Source organism: Belonocnema kinseyi, chromosome 7, assembly GCF_010883055.1.
Source record: "Belonocnema kinseyi isolate 2016_QV_RU_SX_M_011 chromosome 7, B_treatae_v1, whole genome shotgun sequence".
NCBI lineage: Eukaryota > Metazoa > Arthropoda > Insecta > Hymenoptera > Cynipidae > Belonocnema > Belonocnema kinseyi.
In genome coordinates this window covers 84,940,677-84,964,899 of record NC_046663.1, presented here as the reverse complement: position 1 = coordinate 84,964,899, position 24,223 = coordinate 84,940,677, and the positions used below count along the sequence as shown (strand labels likewise).

General features: G+C 26.8%; 1 protein-coding gene across 1 annotated transcript in view; it reads right to left on the bottom strand.

Annotated features, from left to right (window-relative positions):
* LOC117175890 (importin-7) overlaps positions 1 to 24,223 on the bottom strand; it is a 54,759-nt gene that overhangs the window by 14,793 nt on the left and 15,743 nt on the right. The window contains exons 6-15 of the mRNA XM_033365715.1: positions 22,850 to 23,040; positions 18,581 to 18,754; positions 16,424 to 16,569; positions 16,185 to 16,348; positions 12,436 to 12,555; positions 12,037 to 12,363; positions 5,681 to 5,867; positions 5,372 to 5,595; positions 3,544 to 3,636; positions 395 to 621 (exon numbers count right to left, since the gene is read on the bottom strand). Of these exons, the coding sequence (XP_033221606.1) occupies positions 395 to 621; positions 3,544 to 3,636; positions 5,372 to 5,595; positions 5,681 to 5,867; positions 12,037 to 12,363; positions 12,436 to 12,555; positions 16,185 to 16,348; positions 16,424 to 16,569; positions 18,581 to 18,754; positions 22,850 to 23,040 (1,853 nt within the window). The remainder of the gene's footprint in view (positions 1 to 394; positions 622 to 3,543; positions 3,637 to 5,371; positions 5,596 to 5,680; positions 5,868 to 12,036; positions 12,364 to 12,435; positions 12,556 to 16,184; positions 16,349 to 16,423; positions 16,570 to 18,580; positions 18,755 to 22,849; positions 23,041 to 24,223) is intronic.

Here is a 24,223-nt window from a genome sequence, read left to right as displayed (position 1 = left end):
TTTTTTTAGTACTAATTTGCAATTACTTGCAAAATTTTATAAAAGCTTCCGAAATCGAGCAAATATTTATGGTTTCTGATCGAATTATTTTGGTAATTTTCCAAAATTTTAAAGTTATTTTACAAAAAACAGAAAAAAAAAATTGAAAAAATAATTCTGCTAGAAACTGCAAGTTTTTGCTAGAACTCGAACACTTGTATAACATTTTACAACTAAATATAAAGAATTTTGCAAAACCTTGGAAACCGTGAAAATAATATTTTGTGAAATCTTTTGAAATCCTTCAAAATCTTTCGTGAAATCTTTTAAATATTACAATTTTTGTGTGAAATCGTGTTTACATTAAAAAATCGAGTGAGCAACCTCTCGATTGGTTACAATTTGTGATACCAACCCGAGGAAGCAATCCGTGTCGAGTATCCACTGCTTTATAAAATGTGATGCTATCGGTTCTGCCGACTGACCGAGCGTGCCTTGTAATCTGTCCATGGCCTCGAGACATAAGGCTGGATTATAATACAAAGCTGCGATTACTACTTGAAGGCACATCGTTCTCAATTCGGAAGTTTTTACCTCGCGCGTCAGACGCTCCAAGACCAATTGAACCAGTGAGGGTATACACTGAAAAGGATGCAAAATTCAAATATTTCGCAGTTTTTCAAACAATCAGCCGTGCAAAATTTGTAGGTCACCTCTTTTTTTATGACTGAATAAATTCTCTTAATTTTAATTATGCCAGAGCTAAAAAAAATTATCTTTCAAAGGTTGATTGTTTTCGAAATTCTGTATAAAAGAAGCGCATGGTGAATTCAATTTGTCTAGTTTTTTAAGTAGATATTGCAAAAATAGTGTGAATTCTAAAGTTTTCTTAAATTTTCAATAACTTCCGAAATATTCAACACTTTTCAATGTTCTTGGGCTCATTTTGAAGCTTTTCTTCACCGCTTCACAAAAGCTTATGAATATAAATCGTAAACATTTTCTTTTTTAATTGCAAGAACATGAAGTTGTAATAAAAAAGTTGGGAAATTTTGAATAAATCTTATCTGTAGGCAAATCAGAATAAAAGTTAAATAAATATATATTTTGAGGAAATTACATAGAAATTTTATGATTATAGGTTTCATATATTTTACAAAAATATATTTGTTACCAAAAATAATATTACAAATTTTCCAACTTTTTTGTTACAACTTCAAGTTCTTGCAATTCAAAAAGAAATTTTGCTACAACTGATACTCGTAAGCTGTTCTGTTATAATGGAAAACGCTTCAAAATGAGCCGAAGAACATTGACAAATGTTAACTATTTCGGAAGTTATTGAAAATTTTTAAAAAACCTTGAAATTTACACTATTTTTGCAAAATCTACTTAAAAACTAGACAAATTGGCTTCACCCTGGGCTTATTTTATACAGAATTTCGAAAACAATCAACCTTTTAAAGAGAATTTTTTTAACTCTGGTATAATTAAAATGAAGAGAATTTATTTAGTCATAAAAAAGAGGTGGCCTAAAACCTTTGCACGGCAGTGTATACAGTTTCGCGATTTTATTATAACTTTTTTTTTCAGTTTCTAGGGATTCAATTAATATCTTCAATTTAGAAAGATGTTAAAAATTATATTACAAGATGTTCTTAAATATATGAGAAATATCTAATAATTACATAATACTAAAACTATGTTTACTTTTTCTTATACTTCAAATGATGTACATATTTAGGTAAAATTATTCTATCATTAAATTCAATTTAAAAAGCTACAGATGGGAATGTGAAGGAACTTTTCAAGTAAAAATATTGCGTTTTCATCAATAAGGATGATTTTTTAACGATATAGTTGAGTTTTCGTATAAAAGACTATTTTTCTACCGACAAAAGACGAATTTTGAATAAAAAATTTGACTTTCAATTAAATAGTTCAATTTCCAACTAAAACGATTAATTTGAATGAATTTTTAAGAGAAATATTTAATATTTCGATGAGATGGTTGAATTTTCAACTAAAAAATACCAATTTTAACCTAAAAATGGAATAATTAAATTTCCAGTTAAAAAAAGTAAATTTTCCGTCATAAAAAAATTCTAACTAAAGTGAGAAATTTCCAAATAAAATGATGAATCTTCAACTAGAATAGAAGGATTTTTTACAAAATAGTTTTATTTTCAACAAAACATTTGAATTTTAAAACAAGAAGATTAATTCTTAAACAAAGGATTAATTTTCTACCGAAAAAAGACGACTTTTGAATACAAAATTTGACTTTCAATTAAATAGTTCAATTTCCAACTAAAACGATCAATTTGAAACAAATAGATGAATTTTCCACTCGAAAATATGAGTTTTTAACCAAAAATGGATTAGTTAATTTTTCAGTTAAAAAAATTAATTTTCCATGCAAAAATGCAACCACAGTAATAAATTTTCAACTCAAATTATAAATCTTCAACTTGATTAATTTACACAAGAGTTTTTACTTTCAAGAAAAAAGTAGAATTTTCAACTAAATGATTTTTTAAGAGAAATATTTAATATTTCAATGAGATGGTTGAATTTTCAACTAAAAAATACCAATTTTAAACTCAAAATGGAATAATTAAATTTCCAGTTGAAAAAAGTAAATTTTCCGTCATAAAAAAATTCTAACTAAAGTGAGAAATTTCCAAATATAATGATGAATCTTCAACTAGAACGGCAGGATTTAAAAAAAAATAGTTTTATTTTCAAAAAAAAATTTGAATTTAAAAACAAGAAGATTAATTCTTAAACAAAAAAATATAATTTTCTTTAAAAAAAACAACTATTTTTTAACAAAATACATTAATTTGCAACGCATTAGTTCAGGTTTTAACTGAAAAGATGAATGATTAACCGGAATACAAGATTAGTTTTTACCAAAAAAGAATTTTTAAATAAAAACGATAAATTGTCAACCAAAAAATGACAAATCCCTCATTAGAATAATTGAAATTTGGACCAAAAAGAATAAAAGATGAACAACTGGTATAGTTACAGTATCAATAAAAAATTAACTTCAGCCAAACATAAAACATTAAAATTATGAATCTGCAGCCAAAAAATAACATTTAACAAAACAGTTTAACTTTCAACCAAGTAATTTAATTTTTATTCCAAAAAATATGAATTCTTAGCGAACAATTTGGTAGTTAATAGTTCAAACAAAAAATATTTTAATTTTTAAATAAAAACAGGGGAATTTTCAACAAAGAAAGATTTTTCAGTCAATAATTCAATTTTTGAACTAAAAATTATCAATTTTCAACAAAAAATGGAATAGTTAGATTTTCTGTTAAAAAATTAATTTTAAATCCCAAAAATATGAATTTTCAATGAAATAGTGAGAGACAGTAATATAAAGATAATTTTCAAATAAATAATTATTGTTGTTCAATTTCATCTTCCTATAAAAAAAATGAAGGGCGCTATTGAAAAAATTCCCTGACATTTCCAGGTTTTTCCAGATTTTCCATGTAGGATTGACACTTTGAATTAGTATAAAAAATTTCTTGAAACCATATTCACCTGATCTATGTGTCCTTTGCACTGGAGAATAATAACTTCTAATAACTTAGCTGCATGACACTCAGGATCCTCGCCAGCATCGCCCATCAAAACCTATGAAATTTCGAGAAAAAAAGTCACATCAAATTCTTTAAGATAATAAAATAAAACATCAGCTTGATGAATTATAAATTTAGATTTATAACATTTCTTTTTGAACTGTTGAACTTGTCAACAGGGATTATTTTTAAAAGAGACAAGTTTATGATTTATATTAATTTTCAACTTCCGCACATGCATTTTCACATTTCAAACTTGAAATTACTCAACAATTAAGGATTTACATTTGAAACTATATGATTTAAATATGAACTTATTCATTTTTTAATCATTCAGACTTCACATTCCAAAATAGTCTCGAAAGAGGGGAAATATTCTTCATGAAAACAGGATAATAAATCCTTTTAAATAAAATCAATATAGATATTTACAATATTAAATTCAATAAGAAATGCTTTCAATTTATAAGATTTCAAGTCGAAATATATATTGCATTAAAAATTTTTTTTTAAATATATATATATTTTTTTAAACAGTTGACTTTTCCACCCAAAAGATTAGTTTTCAACCAAACAGTTTGTATTCACAACCAAATAGTTGAGAACTTGTGATTAAGAGACGAATTTTGAACAAAGTTGAGTTAAAATTAATTTTCAAGCAATAAGACAAATTTTGTTAAAAGACAATTGATTTTTGAACAAAGAAGTTCATTTTAAACCAGTTTTCTTTGCAATTAAATAGTTTGAGTGTTAATCAAAAGAGACAAATATTCAACAAAATGGATTATTTTTTAACCGAATGGTTGAAATTTCATGCCAAAGGATTAATTTTTTTTATAAAAGGTAGTTAATTTTCAACAAAGAAAAATACATTTTCAAGGATGATAGATAACTTTTCCATTACAAAAATTGAATTTGCAATTTATAAGAACGAATTTTTAATCCAAAAAGACAAATGTTTAACTAAACTGGTGAATTTATCACCAAAAAAGAAGACTTTCTGACAAAGTAATTCAATTTTTAACCAAATAATTGAATTTTCAACCTACAAAAAAGAGTCTATAAGCAAATAGTTGAATTTTATAATAAAAAGATTAAAATTCTATCACAGACCATTTTATTTACAACCAAATAGTTGAATTTTCAAGACAGAAAGAGAAATTTTTCAGCAGACGTAGTTTTCAACCCGGAAAGATGAATTTTTAACCAAATAGTTGTATTTTCATGCCAATAAAATAATTAAATTTTCAACCAAATAGTCGAATTTGTTACCAAACGAATAAACTTTCAACCAAAAATAGTTTGATTTTCTTATTATGTTCTGTTAATTTAGTTCGCATTTAAGCGAAAGAATGAGAAAATGGGGAAATTTCTCGAAAGACGGAAAAAAATGTCTTTTAAAAAAGGACGAAGAAGACTGCAATTGAATTTCAAATTAATTGATTTTCAACGTTTTCGATCCGAGAAACTCCAACTATTAAAGCCTTCAATTTGAAAAAATTAAAGCCTTAAACACAGATTGACGAAATTAGAAATTGTTCAATTTCAAAAGTTATCAATAAAAAAATTCTAAGTATGAAACTTGAATGAGAAATGATTTAATTTTTAATGTTCTCAATTAAAATATTAGAATAATTCTAGTTTTGGATTTTAATTTAGAAATTCTCATTGTAATTAAAATTGAAAATATAGGGAAATTCTAAGAAAATCGGAAAAAATTTGATTAGTCACACGATCCAAGCTCTGTAAAAGAGGAAATAAAAGTTGACCAAACCAAGATTGAAACTTACAGCCTTACACATGTTGAACATAGCCAATATATGATTTTCGTTGGATAAAAACGCTGATGTATCGACGGTAATGTAATTATGCAGTGCTGGCATCATGTCCGTGAAATAGTCAAAGCCATCTTTCTGGAAGAGCTGATACATAAGTTCCAGTACTTTCCACATATCTTCCGAAATCGTCTTTCCCGTGAGATCGTATACCAACGAGAGAGCTTCCTCGTAAAACTCTGAGAAGAAAAGATACCCATTAAACTCGAACGAAATTCAAGTTTCCAATAGAATCAAAATTTAACAAGTAAAAACAAAACTAACCCATCACACTTTGATTGAAAATATGAGCGATTACTTGCAGAACCGTGGGCTGCAATTGTGCCATTATTTGTGGCTGGTCTTCCATTACAGACAAAAGAGTTTCTATCGTATTTAGAAGACCCATCGCTGTAATGGCCTTTTCATCGCTACCCTCGTCAGTTTCCAAAACTTGACTGAATGTTGTCGCCTGAAAAAAAAAGAATCCTTACAAAAATAGGAAAATAAAAGGGTAAAAATGGAACATCAAAATTAAACCGCTACGGGGGGGGGGGGGGGTAAATATTGTAATAATGTTATTAAGATTTCATATCGGTATAGCTAGATTAGTATTTTGATGTTTTTCCATCAATCAATAAAAAAATAGCTATATAAATCTAATTTTTAAATTACAGCTACTCGCAAAAGGTTTCAACAATGTTCCCGAAAACTATAAAGTAACATATTCATATTTGTTTTGAAATGCAAAATTTATTTATTTATTGATTTTTATAATTTTAACACAACAGAGGGAAAGATTGCAAATTAAATGAATTTTGAAACAAATCTATAAAATTTGCACTAAAAAATCTAAATTTAAAACAATGAAATAGTTCAAATTTTAGTTGAAAAAATTAATATTCATGAAAAGTAATGGATTTCCGAGTATGTAGTGCAATTCTCAAGCAAAAAGATGAGTTATCAACTAAAAACAATGAGTCTTCAACTGAAATAGTTGAATTTTCAACGAAAAAAAAAATTAATTTTTACTAAAAAAGATCAATTCGTGACAAAAACTCAAACAATTAAATTTTAAGTTTAAAAAATTCATGTTCAACCAAACAGACGCATTTTCAACGAAAATTGTAAATATTTAACTGGAATAGTTGAATTTGAAACCAAAAAGATGAGTTTTCAACTAAAAATAACAAGCCTTAAATTCAAATAGTTGAATTTTCAACAAAACAAAAAATTAATTTTTACCAAGATAAATTCTTAACCAAAACTTAAATAATTAAATTTTAAGTTAAAAAAAATTAATGTTCAACCAAACAGATCCATTTTCAACCAAAATTGTAAATATTTTACTAGAACAGTTGAATTAGAAAACAGAAAGATGAGTTTTCATTTAAAATGATGAATCTTTAACTAGAATAGTTGAATTTTTTACCAACGAGATGAATTTTCAACTAAGAAGATTAATTTCTAAGAAAAAAGATGAATTTTCAACTAAAGAAGATCATTTTTTGACCAAAAATTGAATAATTAAATTTTTAGTTAAAAAATGAATGTTCAGTTGAAGGAATTAATTTTCAACAAGAACTGAGAAATTTTCAACTAAAATGATGAATCTTTAACTGGAATAGTTAAATTTTATACCAAAAAGATAATTTTTAACCATAAAGATTAACTTTCTTCAAAAAGGGCGAAATTTTCACAAAGTACATAAATTTTCAACCAAGTAGTGTAATTTCTAAATAAAAAATATTTGTCAATGTTCAATCAAATAGTTGCATTTTTATCCAAAAAAGATACATTTAGAACAAAAAATAGAATTAAATTTTGTGCAAAAATATAATTCGTAACCAAAAAAAGAAACGGATTTTTAACAAAATAGATGAGTTTTCTACTGTAATAGTTACATTTTTAATTTAAAAAATTGATTTTCAACAATGTACTTCCATTTTCAACCAAACATTCATTTTCAATTAAAATTATGAATCTTTAACCAAAAAAATAAATGTTTAGCAAAAGATTTTAGCTTTCCACCATTTTTTGAAAAAAAAAATGGAGAAAATGATTGTTGCTGTACGTTTAAAATATCATCAATTAGATTATTATCAAATTTAAGTCAGTGAAAAAATCTCACAGATAAAAACATTGCAAAAAGTTTGTCTTATAATGGACAATAATAAATATTAAATAATAAATTATGATTTAATTAGAGTCAGCTGAGGTGATCTGAAAAATCTGCGACTGCAAATAAAGTATATTTCAATTTTCTGAATTGAACAAAATTATTAAAATAATGAAAACTTGAATTTTTCTGCGATCAGAAGGAAATTCCTGGTCATTTCCCGGTCTTTTCCGATTCAAGGCATATAATTATATTTTATGTAATTTCACGGTATTTCAAAGACTTACAAATATTTTTAACGATTTATGCACAAGAATTGAAGGATTTTTAAGTAATTCCAAATGTTTTAAAAAGTTGGAAAGATTTTAAAGAATTCTGGTATATTTTAAAAAGATTCCAAAGAATTTAATAAATTTCAAGTGATAGCAAAGGACTTTAAATTTTTTTGGTTCAAGCTTCAAAAAATATTAAAGAATTTCAAAAGATTTCGAAAAATTTACAAAACTTCAAGCAATTTCCGAGAATCTTAAGGATTTGCAGAGATTTAATAAAATTGCAGGCGGTTTTAAAGAATTTCGAAAGGATTTTATAGGGCATATAATGTGTTTTAGGATATTTCAAAAGATTCCAAGGGATTTCATCAGATTTCTGAAAATTTCAATCATTTTAAGAGATTTTGAAGGCTCTCAACAAGGTATTTTAATGAATTTTCGGGGATCTCATTGAAATTTACAAATTTCAAAGGATTTAAAGGAATTTCATTATATTTCGGGGAAATTTTAAGGAATTTAATCACAAAAAATAAGGGATTTCAAAGATTTTAATGATATTAAGGGATTGCACAAAAATATCATGTGGTTTAAAAGAATTTCTGAAGATTTGGAAGTATTGTATAGGACCTATAGAGTTTTAGTGTATTTCAAAAGACTCCATGGGAGTTTGACGGATTTCCGCGAATTTCAGTAATTTTAAGGGATGTGGAAGGCTTTCAATAAGGTATTTTAATAAATTGTTAAGGATATCAAAAGATTTCATAAAACTTAAAATATTTAAAAGGATTTAAAGAAATATCATTAGACTTTATGTAATTTCACGGAATATTTCAGGCTGTTTCCAAAGACTTTAGGATGTTTAAAAAAGATGCCCAGGAGTTTTAATCGATTTAAAGAATTGGGAGAGACTTCAAGAGATCTCAAAGGATTTTCAGGATTATTGAGTCTTTTAAAAGATTGCAAGGAATTTTAAACAACTTTAAAAACTTTCAAGTGATTTCAAAGGATTGAAAATATTTTAGGGTATTTTAAAAGATTCTTATAAATATTCAAATTTTTTAAAAATATTAACGAATTTCAAGGAATATAATCAGATTTAATGTAAAAAGAAGATATTTTCAAATATTTAAGATATTCCCAAATATTTTTAAGAGTTTCAATAAATTTAGGGCGTATAAAAAAATACATAAAGACCATTTTTTTAAATAATTTTTGAAATTACTACTACTCCTTAAAAGCATTCAATATTTTATTTATCGGGCTTTCCCCTACTTACTAAATACATCCCTGCATTTGATGATCTACTTTTCTAGATTTGACGACATATTCACATCTAACAGGAAGTAAATTATATAAACCTTTGGTAAACGGTTTAGATTTTCCAATTTAGGAAAAGAAACTTTAGTTGTTCGATAAACGATTTAATAAAATTGTATAATCTCATTTTATAAGCGTTTATTAGTATCGCAAATCATTTGAAATATATAGATTGTTTCAGGCCATGTTTAGCTTGTCAAAAATCTAGAAAACTTATGATCGACAAATTGGGGACTTTTCTGCGGAACGTCACACATAGTTACGTTATTGCAAATTTCTTACTGTTTTAATTTACTTTCTTTTGTTTTTAATAACTTCTGATTATTTTCTAATTCCAGGGTGGCGGTTCGGCGGACGTTTTTAAATTCCCGGTCATTTCCCAGTTTTTTGGTGGTGCTTTTCAATTTTTCCTGCTAACTAAAAGCAACATTCATATTTTTCGCAAAGCTCAAACATTTATTTTAAATCATGACGCTCATTCTAATAATCCTTTAACAAAACAGAGCAAAAGATTGCAAAATAAATTGATTCTCAAATAAAATTATGAATCTTCAACTGGAATAGTAGAATTTTAAACCAAACACGAATTTTCAACTAAAATGATGAATATTTAACTGAAATACTTGAATTTTTAACCAAAAAGACGAATTGAAAAAATCAGATTAATTTTCAAATAAAAAGATTAAAATGCAATCGAAAAATATAATTTTTAAACAAAATACATTAATTTTACCGAAATAGTTGAATTTTCAATCAAAGAAGATAATTTTTCAACCAAATAGTTGAATTTTGAACTAGAAAAAAATCAATTTTGAACAGAAAACGAAAGTTACATTTTTAGCCAAACAAATGTATTTTCGCTTAACTGATGATATTTTAACTAAAATGATGAATCATCCACTGGAATACTCGAATTTTAAACAAAACAAAATCAGATAAATTGTGAACCGAAACTTAAACAATTAATTTTTAAGTTAAGAAAATCAATGTTCAACGAAAAAAAAAACGAATTTTCGACTAAAAAATATCATTTTTCAACAACAAAAAAATGAATTTTTAACTAAAATTATGGAATATTCAGCTGGAATAGTATTTTGCGCTTAAGGGCATGTGATACTTAGAAAATTGTCGATTTTACCAGTTTTAGGTTCCGACGGCTTTTTTATTTAATAATCAATATTTTGTCTTAAAAATTTGGGACATGATAGCGACCATGCTAACGGACGTCCCCACACACTTTTTTTTGGTTTAATTCAACAAATTTTTTGATATTGCTAACAACGTGTGTACATCTGGAGGTTATGTATGTTACAATTCTCCTGTGTGTTACTTCCAAAGTACACAATATTTTTGGCCGAAAACTTTGGACTTGCAAATAAACACAGTAACTAATCTCCCGGTACTAAACCTTTTTGCAGACAATCAAAAAAACTTTATTTCATAAATAATTTCCAGATTATCGGAAAGGCAAAGATGAAAAACGATGTAACCTCAAAATAATACATATGCATAAAATTTTTATTTAGCACAATAATTTTTTTTTGTTATCATCCCTCAAAAAAGAGTCCAGACGTCCGTTATAATATTTTATAGTATCTCCGAATTCAGTTTTTAAAATTTTTAATTTTTGTGGAAAAAAGCCTGGGAAACTGTAAGTATCACATGCCCTTAAGAAAAAAATTATTTACAATAAAATAATTAAATTTTCGGTAAAAAAAATTACTTTTCATCCAAAAAAGAAACAAGTTTTCAATCAAATAGCTCACTTTTCAACCAAAGAAATGCCAATAAAAAAATTCATCATCAACAAAAGAGTTGATTTTTCAACCAGATAAATTTATTTCTAACCTAAAACATGGATTTTCAACTAAAATGATGAATATTTAATTGGAATACTTGAATATTCAATCAAAAAGAAGTTTTTTAGACAATGAGATTAATATTCAAAGAAAAAATAAATTTCTACCAAAAATGTTGATTTTCTAGCAATAAAGATGTTTTTTAAAACAAAATACGTGAATTTTCAACGAAATAAATGAGTTTTCAATTAAAAAAAGACAAACAAGATTAATTTTCTATAAAAAAGACAAATTTTCTATAAATTACATAATTTAAAAAAAAATTAATTTTTGAAATAAAAAATATAAATTTTTAACCAAATAGGTGAATTATCATCGAAAAATAAGATAAACTCTAAAAATAAAATAAAATGGTTTAATTTTTCGTTCAAAATATAATTCTTAACCAAAAAAATTGAATTTTCAGGAAAATTTTTTACTGAAATAGTTAAATCTTTAGATGAAAATTTGATTTTGAACGAAGTAGTTACATTTGTAAAGAGATGAATTTTCGATCAAAATGATGAATCTTCCAACAAAAAAATTGATTTTTACCCACAGAGATAGATTTCAACAGAAATGTTGAATATTTAACTGATTTTAACTTATTTTTAGCTAATTATCGTTTAACCGCAAGTGGTTCAATTGTGAAAAAAAAGGTAAATTTTAACGAAAAATGTAAAAAAAAATAATAATAATTGAGAAATATTTCCTCCTCGAAATACTACTACTCGAAATTCTGACTTAGAACAGGGATTTTTCAACTCCTTTCATCTAAATCTGAATTATAATTCTTTAAAAAAATTGCCTATTCCAAATGAAATTATATTTCTTTATCGAAACTCCCTTTCCTAAAATAAAAAATGAGAATTATTGTCACTCACATGCCCTGCAACTGCAGATATGTAGAAGTCAGTTGTCTAAATTGAACAAAATTCTTAAAATAAAGGAAACTGGAATTTCGTTACGATCAGAAGTAAACACCCTTAATTCAGCTGTCTCAGGTAGTAAGTAACTAAATTATATTTAATAAGACATGGGGAAGGGTAAAAAATTGGTAAAAATGCGTTAAGTAATTTATGGATGATCCCTTACCAAGTGTTGGCAAATTTCGACAGCAATCGGCATCAGTTGTTCAGGATACGTGCAGACGAGTTTCTGCATGACAGTTGTCAAGTCGTCGTTTTCCGTTTCCCTGATGATATTCAGTAACTCAAGCGTAATTTGTTTAATTAGAGGCTCGACATATTTCTGAGATTTCTCTTGGGCTATAAGAAGCATCTGGAGGGCTATTGCAGCTTCGACTTTCACGGGAAGATCTTGATCCGTTAGCAGAGCATTGATTGTCAACCTCATTGCTTCCATCAAAATAAGTTCTTGCTTGAATTTAATTTCGGAGAAGTAATGCAACACCCAACAAGCCTGCAAATTCAGAAAGGGTTAGACTCATTTTATTAAAAATAATTTACCTATTTGATGTTTTTCATTTCTTACCCTCGCTCTCATGTGTCCATGCGGACTGTTAAACTCAGGGAAAACGTACTGCATTAACATCTTATCCATTTGATCCTTGTAGACCTTTTTCCTTAACAAAATATCCGCGAGGCTTCCAACCTGGAAAATAGAACGTTTTACAGAGACAGAATTACAATTCTTTTGTCAAATTTCCTTTTCGAAGTTTCTCTGGTCTAATTCAGAATTACATAAATAAGAGTTCGTTCATATATATTAATTCATGCCAATTTTGTTTGTGAAAAATTCTCGATAACAAATAATAATATAAAATGATATTTAAAAAAAGACAGGGTGGCCGTTTTAATCGACGAAATAAATTCCCGGTCATTTCCCGGTTTTTTCCCGATTCGCAAATATTTTTCACGGTCAATGAAGTTAAAAAAATGGAACACTAAAGCTAAAAAATGTTCTACTTGTGGCAATACAAACTAAGCTACAAATGGAAGCACTCAAAGTGGAACTGTTGAATTTTGAACTTTTAAAATTGAAGGTACTAACATTTTTCAATATAAAAAAATATAAATCAAAGCAATCATTTTCTATGCTCTAAATTAAAAAATCAATCAATGAACTTTAAAAATTTCAAAATTATATAATTTTAAGAAATTTTAAGCTAGAAACATCAAGTATTGTGAAATTGAAAATTATTTACTGAAAACTTCTTAAATTAAAAATTCAATTATTTTCTTTTTAAACAGTTTAAACATCCTTGGAAAGCTTCAAAATTTTATTTCAAAATCTTGAGAAATCTAGAAGTTGTTGTAAATTGGTTTTAAATTAAAAATTAATTTGGAAATTTTTTCAGAACTTCTAAATATCTGTAAAAATGAATTGAATTTTTCTACAATTTTCAGAAAATCCTGAAAATTTTAGACAATTTCTTTAAAATTTGGATGTATAAATAACAATAGAACATTTATTATTTGTACGCGAAATTTGAGTAATTTTAAGAGATATGTAGAAGCTTTGAAAAGATTCAAACTTAATGTAAAACTTGAAATGACAACCTAATATAAAACAAAATGTAGATTTTTGCAGATTTTAAACAAAAAATTTTATTCTTTTCAAGACATAATTCAAAAGAATAAGAACATTTTCTTTAGATTCCTAGAAAAATTAATAATAAGTTTCCATTTTCAAACACTAATTTAAGAGAATATTTAAAAAGTTTTTGAAAGATTTAAACAAAATGTTCAAAAAATATTCTAGAAGATTTTAATAAAACTTTCTAAAATTTGCATGATAATTTTTAATCTTTTTAAAACTCATAAATATCTCTTAAAATTAGTTAAATTTTTTCTACAAATGTTAATTTGTAAATTATATTCCAGGTTTTCCATGTCAAACAAATTAAGTTAAAGATTCTTTACTTTTAAATATTTGGTTTGAATTTAATTGTCTTAAAAAAAATTCAAATATTTCTAAATATTCAATAATTAATCTTTTTTTTTTAATTACAAATTTTAAATTGAATGGGTTAAAAATGGAATATTTTAGAGTAAAACAATATTTTAAATTTAATAAAATCCTTTAATTAAGAATATATTATTATAAAGTTATTTTTAAGTTGAAAATAGTTTATAAACTTTCAGTCACACTTTTACATTTTTTTAACGTTAAAATCTGAAAAATTTTAACTGGTTTAAAAGCGTTTTGTCAAATCGTTTTTGTTCACTTTTTATTACTTAAAACACAGATAAATTTAAAAAATGTATTTATTTATTAAATAAAAATGTTTTTCATCAAAAATTTTCAACATCAAAGGGTTTCATTTTTTATTTGTTCAAGTCTTTAAGAAAGCATTTTAAAATTCTTTCAATCAAAAATGTGAGCTTAGACATCAAAATTTTAACTGGATAATTTTTAAAGTAAAAAAATTTCTAATTACGCATTGTAAGCTAAATAATAGCATAATTGAAAAACATAAAAATTCAACTAAATATTTAAAAACTATTGAAATCGAAGAACGTGGACAGATTTTTCTTCTACAAATTTGCAAAATTCCTAGTAAAAAAATTCCCGGTTTCCTGGCCCAGTGGCCACCCTGGAAAAATTATTTTTGATAGTCAGAATTTTTTTAAATATCAACAAAAAATATCTGTACTTTTTTAAATTTTAACTTAATCAACTTGATTATTCAATGACTTAATCAACTTATAAAGTTACAACTTTTAATTATGCTAATTTTGTATTTTAAAAATATTTTGAAGTAGTCTACGAACTAAGTTACATTTTACCACATTCATAAAAATAGTCACGTGTTTTTCTGTTCGGACAGAAGTAATTTCAAGAAAAAAAAAACGTTGAAAATTTTTTTAATAAGTATCCCAGTAACCAAATACAAAAAACATGCGATTTTTGTAGGAATTTCGAAACATGCACCTTGATCAAAAAAATTGTTTTCTGGCCAAAGTATGATTTTATATATTTTTTCTCGAAATCTGTACCAATACAAAAGTTGACATTCTTTTTAAAACCAGATTTTTTTTAATTTGTAAACTTTACCAAAACCATTCCACCAACAAGTATTTTACAATTTGAAAAAAAAAGTTTTTAATTTTTCAAGCTTTAGAAACTTTCAATCCCTCTGAGATGGCTAAAAGTGATCACTACATTTTTTTTTAAATCACGGGTTATTCGGATTGGATACCTCAACTTTTACATATATCCGAAAAATTGTTCATAGTTGTCATACAACTTTTATAACAGTTGAAATAATTCTAACGTTTTTATATAATAAACTAAAGAGGTTAAAGACTCCACTCAAGCTTAAAACTAAAAAATTGTAGTTGTAATAAGATTTGAGCAAATTTATTATTTAACCCCTTCGTTGGCAGAGAGAATTCGACAAATAAGCCCAAAATGGCAGAAAAATTTGTTATCCTGAAAATTTGTATCCTGGGGTTTTTGGGGTCGCTGAATCCGAGTATAAAGTCCAAATTCGGAAATCAAAAATGGCGGGCAAAAATACAAAAAACGGCTTAATTTGGATAAATCTTGGTACTTGCGGGTTTCTGGGGTCGCTGAACCCGAAAGTGAAGTCAAAATTTAAAAAGCCGGACAAAAATATCCGCCATTTAAAAATTTTAAATTTTGATGTCAAATTCTGATTCAGCGATCCTAAAAACCCGTAAGTACCGAGATTGATCCAAATCGAGCCATTTTTTGTATTTTCGTCCACCATATTGGATCCGCCATTTTTAATTTTTTAATTTTGACTCCAAATTCGGATTCAGCAACCCCAAAAACCACCGAGTAAGACTTGAATGCAAAATTGGAGCAAGTTAAATAGGAGAAAAGAAGATTGCTGCATTTTGCGTCAATGCCACACAGGGCACGGGAAATTTTGACGCATTTTGCGTCAATGCCAACGAAGGGGTTAATTGTTTAAGATATCAAACTTTCTCTCTTTGATTTTAAAAATATACGTCTTTACAATTCTAGATGAACACGAATTTTTTGAAATTCAGCATACTACTGCAAAAAACTTCAAAGAATAATTGTCGATAATAGTCTTCGTCATTGCTCGTTTCGAGATTAAACAAACTGGGAGTAATAAAATATCAAGACTTTTACTATTCATTTTAGTACAATCGAATGCAAAACCCCTGTAATTTCCCGTTTTTTCTCGATTATCAAAATTCCCGGCCTTTTCCCGGTCAGATATACACCCTAATATCTATTAAAAACTTTTTTTTCGTTTAAAATATATCTCTTTGTTAACTTACCATGTGCAATGCACCATCCTTTTGCCGTGGATCTGCGTTTGGACTGGTTAAAACTTCCATACAGAATTGCATTGTCTTTTGCAGCATATCTTTGCGCTTTTTACAAGCTGCGTGCAATAAAGTTTGAGCCGCGGTTACAGGAGAAACGAAATCCTCGAATATGTCTAAAATGAAAATTAATATTAGAATTTAAAATAAATAATTATCGCTTTGTTCCACAAATTAAATTATAATCATACCAAATTTCACTCTAATATATTCGTATGGATCCGTGTTCCAAAGTTCCTCATCCGACGCAGAGTACGATAGGATAGGAAACAATACATCACGAATGATTTCAAACATGTGAGGTTTTAGGAATTTCCATGAATACGCATGACAAACTCTGCAAGATAAATAATGTGTTAAAATTTATAATTTGTAATCAGGGTGTCTACTCAAATCCTAGAAAAAAATCCTCTGCAAATTCAAATTTTTTTCCAGGTTTAAGTTTTCATAGCACGGTGCCATTCAAATATTTTGCATTTTTTTAAAGCAATCGCCTCGGAATATGTATACACTTTCGCGAGTTTATTATAAATAATTTTTTTGTCAATTTCCAGCGATTTAATTATTATGTTTAATTCGGAAAGCTTTGATAAATTATATTACAAGGTATTCTTAAATATATTAGCTCAGATTTTTATTTTATCTTTTCATACTTAAAATTCAGTGCATACATAGATACAATTATTGTCCTTACTATATTAAATTAAATTTAAATCGCTTCAAAATCCTAAATTCCTAAGTCATAAAATTACATTTTCAACTAGATGAATTTTCTACCAATAAGCTTAATTTCCTACCAAAAAATACGATTTTTCAACAAAATACATTAATCCTCAACTATATAGTTAAATTTTAAACTAAAAAGATGAGTTTTGAACTAAAAATGGAATAGTTAAATATTCAGTCAAAAAAATTAATTTTCCACGAAGAAAAAAAAAATTTTCAACCAAAGTGATGAATTTTCAAATAAGAAGATTAACTTTTAAACAGGAGTATCAATTTCTCACCCAGAAGACTATTTTTCAACAAAATACATGAGTTTTCAACTGAAAAAAGACCAATTTTTAACGAAAAATAGATAAATGTTCAACCGAAAATGGAATAGTTGAATTATCAGTCAAAGAAATTAATTTTCAGCCAAACTGATGAATTTTAAAACAAGATTAATTTATACAAAAAGAAGACGAATTTTTAACCAAAAAAGATAAACTGTCTACCAAAAATTAAATAGTTAGATTATTAGATAAAAAAATTAATTTTCAACAACAGAAATTAATTTTTAACTAAAATAATGTAATATTCAATTAAACAGTTACATTTTCAGTTTTAAAAAGAAGATAAAAAAAATAATATTCATAAAAATACTTATCTTTTCAACCAGTGATACACTTTAAATAAAAATGATTCATCTTCAACTGGTAAAGTTGAATTTTGAAGCAAAAATAGGAGTTTCTAAAAAAATAGTTGAACTTTCTACCAAGTAATTTTATTTTCAACTAAAAAGATGAATTGTCAATTCAAATAATAATGAACATTTAATTGTAATACTTGAATTTCCAACCAAAAAGATGCATTTTTAAACTGTAAAAAGGCAAATATCAAACAAATAGTTGAATTTTCAACTAAAAAAGATAAACTTTCAACCGAAAATGGAATAGTTCAATTAACAGTCAAGGAAATTAATTTTCAACCAAACTGAGGAATTTTTAACCCAATTGGTGAACCTTAAATTGTAATAATTGAATTTTAAACCACAAAGATAAATTTTAGCCCGAACGGTTAAATTTTAAAACATAAAATTTAAATTCTACCAATGAGATGAATATTCAAATAAAAAAAGATAAATATTGTCGACCAAAAATTAAATTAATTTACAGCCAGAGAAAAAAAGAATTTTTCAACAAAATAGCTCATTTTTAAAGCAAAGAGATTAACTTTTAATTACAATTATAATTCAACTAAAAAAAAATCAATTTTTAACAAAAGTGTTTAATTTTCTACCAAGTAATTAAATTAAAATGATGAATTCTGAACGAAAAATTGTATTAGTTGATATTTCAACCAAAAAGATTTTTCAGCTATGAGAGAACAAATTGTCAATTGTTGAAATTACAAGCTAAAAAATGAATTTTCAAACAAACAAGAATAGTTAAGTTTTCAGTGAAAAAAATTAATTTTAAACGAAGAGCACACTCTCCAAAAAATGCCCTGAAATTTTCAGTATTTTTCAAGGTATATAAAAATTCCCTAACAATTCCAGGTTTTCCTGGAAGGGTAGACACTCTGGTAATAATTCATAATATTAATCATAAATCTGATGAAATTATGGAATTAAAATAAGAACTTACCCTTGATTAATATAATTAAGAGACTGCTGTACAACTCTCGGAGATACAAAAACTTTCCTCCGATACTGATCCAATATTTTGAGCAAAACTTCCAAAATGCCGCCGCTAAACGTTTGCAGGTACCATTCTGAGAAATCCTTGTACTCGTTTACTACTTTTCCAGGACTGCCATATCTGAAATGAAATATATCATAAATCATTCATCACTCGAATTTTATTTTTTAACACCATAAACTCGCACTTGAAGGCTGAAACCGCAAACTATGTAAGTACCAATAAAAAGTTCCGGAGAGCAAAAAACGTTCTCAAAATTTGAATTATTTATTTTTAAAAAATGAGAAATTACTTTTGTGAGTTTCTGGAATTCCAGAAATCTAGAAAAAAAAGGTTGGAAAAAGTTCGTATTTTCTGAGAAAAAGATCTTCAAAATTTGTCCGCGGTCATAATCACGTAAGTGCTATGAAAAAAATTTAATATCACAATTTTATTTAAATTAGCATAAAATATATCAGGAAAACATCGAAAATATGTCACGAGGCAAATAGAAGGTTTAAAACTCCAAATTTCATTTTATAAAATCGTTAATATAAAATAAAATTGAATGTCCTTTTTCCGTATCTCGCATATTTAAAAAAATTGGTTTGAATAAAAATGTTCTAAACAATTCCAAAACTGAATTCAATTTAATTTGAATTCAAAATTCCTTGAAGCGGAAATAAAAGAAGTTTATGAGTTATAAATCTATAGATTATTCAATTTAGCTTTAAAATCGACAATTTTAAGACAATTAATTAAGAAATAATCAACTAATAAATTAACTTATTGAGTGTTTTAGCATTAGAAATTTAAAAAAAGAAAGTCTTTAAGGTAGAATTAGAAATTTTTCAGTATAAAAAGTATAAAAACATGTCACAGAATTTTTTATCTAGTTTTTAAAAACGACCATTGTCGGATTTTTTCTGATTTAAATTCAAAAGTTTCAAAATTTCCATTTTTCAACATTAAAGAACTCTTTTTCATTTACATTAAAGTCCGCTTCAAATTTAGTGATTTCAATATCAGAAATTTAACTAAATTCAAAGATCCTTAAAGTCAAATAAAACATTTTTTAGTTTCAAATTCAAAGAATACTTAACCTAGCTTTAAAAAATAACCATTTTAATATATTTTCCCATTTAAAATGAAGTTTCCAAATTTCCACTTTTATATTAAAAAATTTTTTCAATTTAGTTGATTAAGACTTTAACTAGAACGCTACCTCATTATTAAAAATAAGGATTTAATTTACAGGGACTTTATTTTTTAGAATATATATGACTTTGAAATTGAACAAAATACTATTGTATTTTTTCTTTATTTTTATCAGCAATTAATTTCAGGGTGGCCACAAGATTGAATATTTCAATTTCTCTGAAAGTTCCCTGACTTTTCCCTGACATTTAGACGAATTTCCCTGACAGGAAATTATTACAAAAGCGAATAGGGTTACAATAATGTGCCAAGCAAAATAGTGAAACAAGCCAGAAAGATGTGCTTTACATGGAAATATGGATAAATGAAGGTCAGACAACTCAGCGGCGCCACTAACAAAAAACAAAATGTCATATAATGGATATTTTATGCTAATTTTTAACTATAAAAAGTTTGTTTTTCTCGATTAGTTTTTGAAAAAACAGACGGCGCTATCGTGCCGTCAACTCCGCGGCACCCTCTATAAAAATCATGAAATTAAAAAAAATGACTAGGTTAAATTTTTTTCCTATTTTTTGGCTTTACAGTGCGCTATGAATCACTTTTGTAAAATCAACCCTTATTTTAAAAAATTACCCGCCCGTAATGAAAAAATTATTTTTTTAAGTATTAAAAAATGACTAGGCTAGATTTTTTTGCTATTTATCTGCTTTCCATTGTGATATAGAACACTTTTTCAAATAAACCCTTATTTTAAAAAGAAACCGAATACAAACCTGCAGACTGATGCCAAAAATTGTATACATTAACTGCTGGGATTTTTGTGCTCTTTCTCTATTTTCCAATGACATATCAATCGCTTTTGTAAAATTAACCCTTAAATAAAAAAGCAACACTGTTTAATGATTGAAACATCTTTTACAACATTATTTCCCAGTCTATGTATGTATTTTCAAAAAATATAATTGACCTTTTTCGATGTCTCTTTTAATGTTTAACAACTTCCAGCACAACAAATTCTTAACGAAAAAAATCCATGTTCATATAACGAACAATCTGAATGTTCAGAATGATTGAAAATTTGTTGAGAGCAGACTTTTTCTAAACTAATTTTTTCAATTAGTGATTAAAACTATTTTTAAAGATAAGTTGAAATAATTTTAAACCCCTAAAAAGCAGCCGTGTGATTAGGGATGCTGGGGATCTACATTTATGTTGTAAAATACATTTTGGCGTTTGTATGTGTAATAACCTATGAGAACCATTTGCCCAAAATCACATTCACAAAAAAATGCATCCCGTTCTGTACATAATTATCACATAATATCAAGTCGCCGATTTATTATCTCCTTCAAATAGAGGGTCGTGGTGTTTCTGCTAATAAATATTCAAGATTGAAACTTGTCAAAAGTCGATTTTATTAAGTTAATTCAGTTTCTTGATTTTTTCAGCGGGTTAATATGGTAAGGAATTATGTTCCAACTACCACAGGAAACCACCCCTAACGTGAAATATGTCTAAGTTTGACGATAAGACCTTTGTGAATCTTTATTAACCCCAAAAAACTGCCCTTATCGTGAAGTTAATCTTAATTTTATTGGTATTATATGACAATTTTGTACACAACGGGATACATTTTTTTCTAGTGTGATTTGAGTAAATGGTTCTCATAGATAAAAGATCAAAGATACAACGCAGATAAAAGCCCAAATGTATTTTACAACATACATGTAGATCCCCAGCATCCCTATTCACAAAAGCGCTTTTTAGGATTTCAAAACAATTTCAACTTATCTTTAAAAATAGTTTTAATAACTATTTGAAAAAATTATTTTAGATTTAGTCTGCTCTGAACCATTTTACTATTTTATAAGTAAGTTCCACCTATGTATGGTATATATCGACTTTTTTCAATACGTGTTTTCATTACAGGGTGTTTCTCTTATATAGAATGGTTAATTTAACAAAAGCGATTTATATGACATTGGAAAATAAAGAAAGAGCACACAAATTAAGAGCACAACTATTTCAACAGTTAATGTACACAATTTTTGGCATCAGTCTGCATCAGTGATGATTTTGCTCCTCAGTTATGCTTTAAAAATACCGTGTTAATATTTTATAAGTATTTTCCTTTTAGATAGTTTCCTTTTTTTAAATACGTTTATGCAGCAGAAGGGGCTGCTTTTTAATATAATGGTTGATGTTACAAAAATGTTTATATCACATTGGAAACCAAGAAATAGAAAAAAATCCAGCCTAGTCATTTTTTAAATACTTTTTTTCATTACAGGGGGTAATTTTTTAAAATAAGGTTTGATTTTACAAAAGCAATTCATAGCTCATTGTAAAGCCGCTGAGTTTTCTGACCTGATTCATTAAATAAAGAAGATTGTAAATAAAGAAATAACTAAAAATAAAAAACTAAGAATCGAATTATATTTTTAAAGAATGTACAGTGAAAAAATATTTATATTGATATTAGGAAGTGCTCCCAATATATTATAAAAACATAAGTTTCTTTTTTCCCTGACAGCTACTTTATTTCCCTGACATCACTGACAAACTTCATTTTCCCTGACATTTTCCTGACTTCCCTGACATGTGGCCAAACTGAATTTGGGTTTGTAAAAATAACAGAATATATAGAAATAAATCTTGCTATTTCACCCAAAAAATTGTTCCAGTCAAAAAAGTGATTGATCAAAATCAATACTTTACGGAAAAATTGAACAAAAGTCAAGAGAAAATAAAGGAATTGCTCTATATTTCTTTAGTAAGCAAATATTAAAATACAAATAAACACATAATTCATGTCGTAAATCAAAAGTGAACTTTCAAATTCTCATAAAATTGTGAAGTCACCAAAAATTAAAAAAAAAATTTGTTTCTCAAAAATTAAAAAGTCCCTATAAATTAAAATATTGAAAATTTAATAAGAGATTTCTTTTGAAACACTTTAAAACTAATAAACGATATTAAATTTCTAAAATTTGATTAACTGTTAACATTTTACGGGGAACGAACCTTAAATTATTAATATTGCTAAAATTGTGGAAAAAAAGTGTGTACACGAACCTTTCGAACATTCTTTGAAGAATATGAAGCGCCCACTTTTTACACTTCCACCAAGGTAACTCAGAACGTTCATCGTCATCTAAATTAGGATCATTTGTTTCAGCGGGTACGGGTCTATCTGCTACTTGTCGAACTATATCCATCCACTGCGAGAAAACTTCCTTCGATATAAGGTCAAGAGGGAGGGAGTACTGTAAAAAAAAACAATTAAAAATGATTTAAAAATTGAAATATGAAGTGCTTAAACATGCATAGAATTAAATATTGGAAAATTTGTAGAAGCTTACGAAATTCGCAATAGAAAGATATACAGGGCGGCCGTTTTAATCGAGGGAAAAATTCCAGGTTTTTCCCTGATTCGTAAAAAACATACACGGCCATTGAAATTAAAAGATCCAAACTCCTAAACACGAAAATGTTGTCATTTAAAGTAATCAGAACTGAAAAGCAAATAAAAGCCTTAAAAATGAAACTCTTTTGAATTTTGAAATTGAAGCTTAGAAACTTTAGAATTAAAATTTTTTCTTCGAAGGATTATTTATTTACACGTATAAAATAGAAGCTTGTGAGACTTTCTAAATTAACAATTTTAAATTAAATGCCATTAAATTGAGAAATTTCAAAATGTTAAAAATAAAACATGAGCTTCTTCCAACTTAAATAAAAACCAAAATTTCCTCCCTTCAAGTTCAATAAAAAGGTTCAAAAGAAAACAACTGCCTCTTTCAGTTTAGAAAAAGTAGGTAACCAAAATTTCGCCCCTTCCAGATTGGTGAAAATCTTTAAAATAAAATCCTGTCCTTTTGCTAATTGAGAAAAAATTGAATATCGAAATTTCGTCTCTTCCAACTCTCTAACAAGCTTACAACAAATTTAACTCGAATAACACAAATGTTATCTCTTCCAATTCTACAAAAAAGTTGAAAATAAAAAATTACGGTATTCCAATTCAGGAAAAAAAGATTGGAAATAAAAATTTCCCCCCTTCAACCCAATAAGAATACTAAAAAGAAAAAAATATCCTCTTCCCACAAGAGAAAATATATTTTCGTCCCTTCCACTGTATAAATATCTTAAAGTTAAAAAAATTCCCTTCTCCAATTCAGAAAGAATTCAAAATCAAGATGAAAATTAGGTTTTTTTTTCCTGAATTGGAGGTCATTTTCTCTTTTTAACATTTGTAGCTTAAGAGAAATATATATAATTAAAAATTTGTCATAAGGACAACCGCAGGATTTCGCCGGGAGCGGGTGCTAATCTGAACAATTGCAACCGCTTCCAGCGAAATCGCGGTAAAATTTCAGCCACAAACACGTCTCACAACCGTGAGATAGGTGGTTACAGTCTGTAAAGGAATCAATACGACGATCCAGC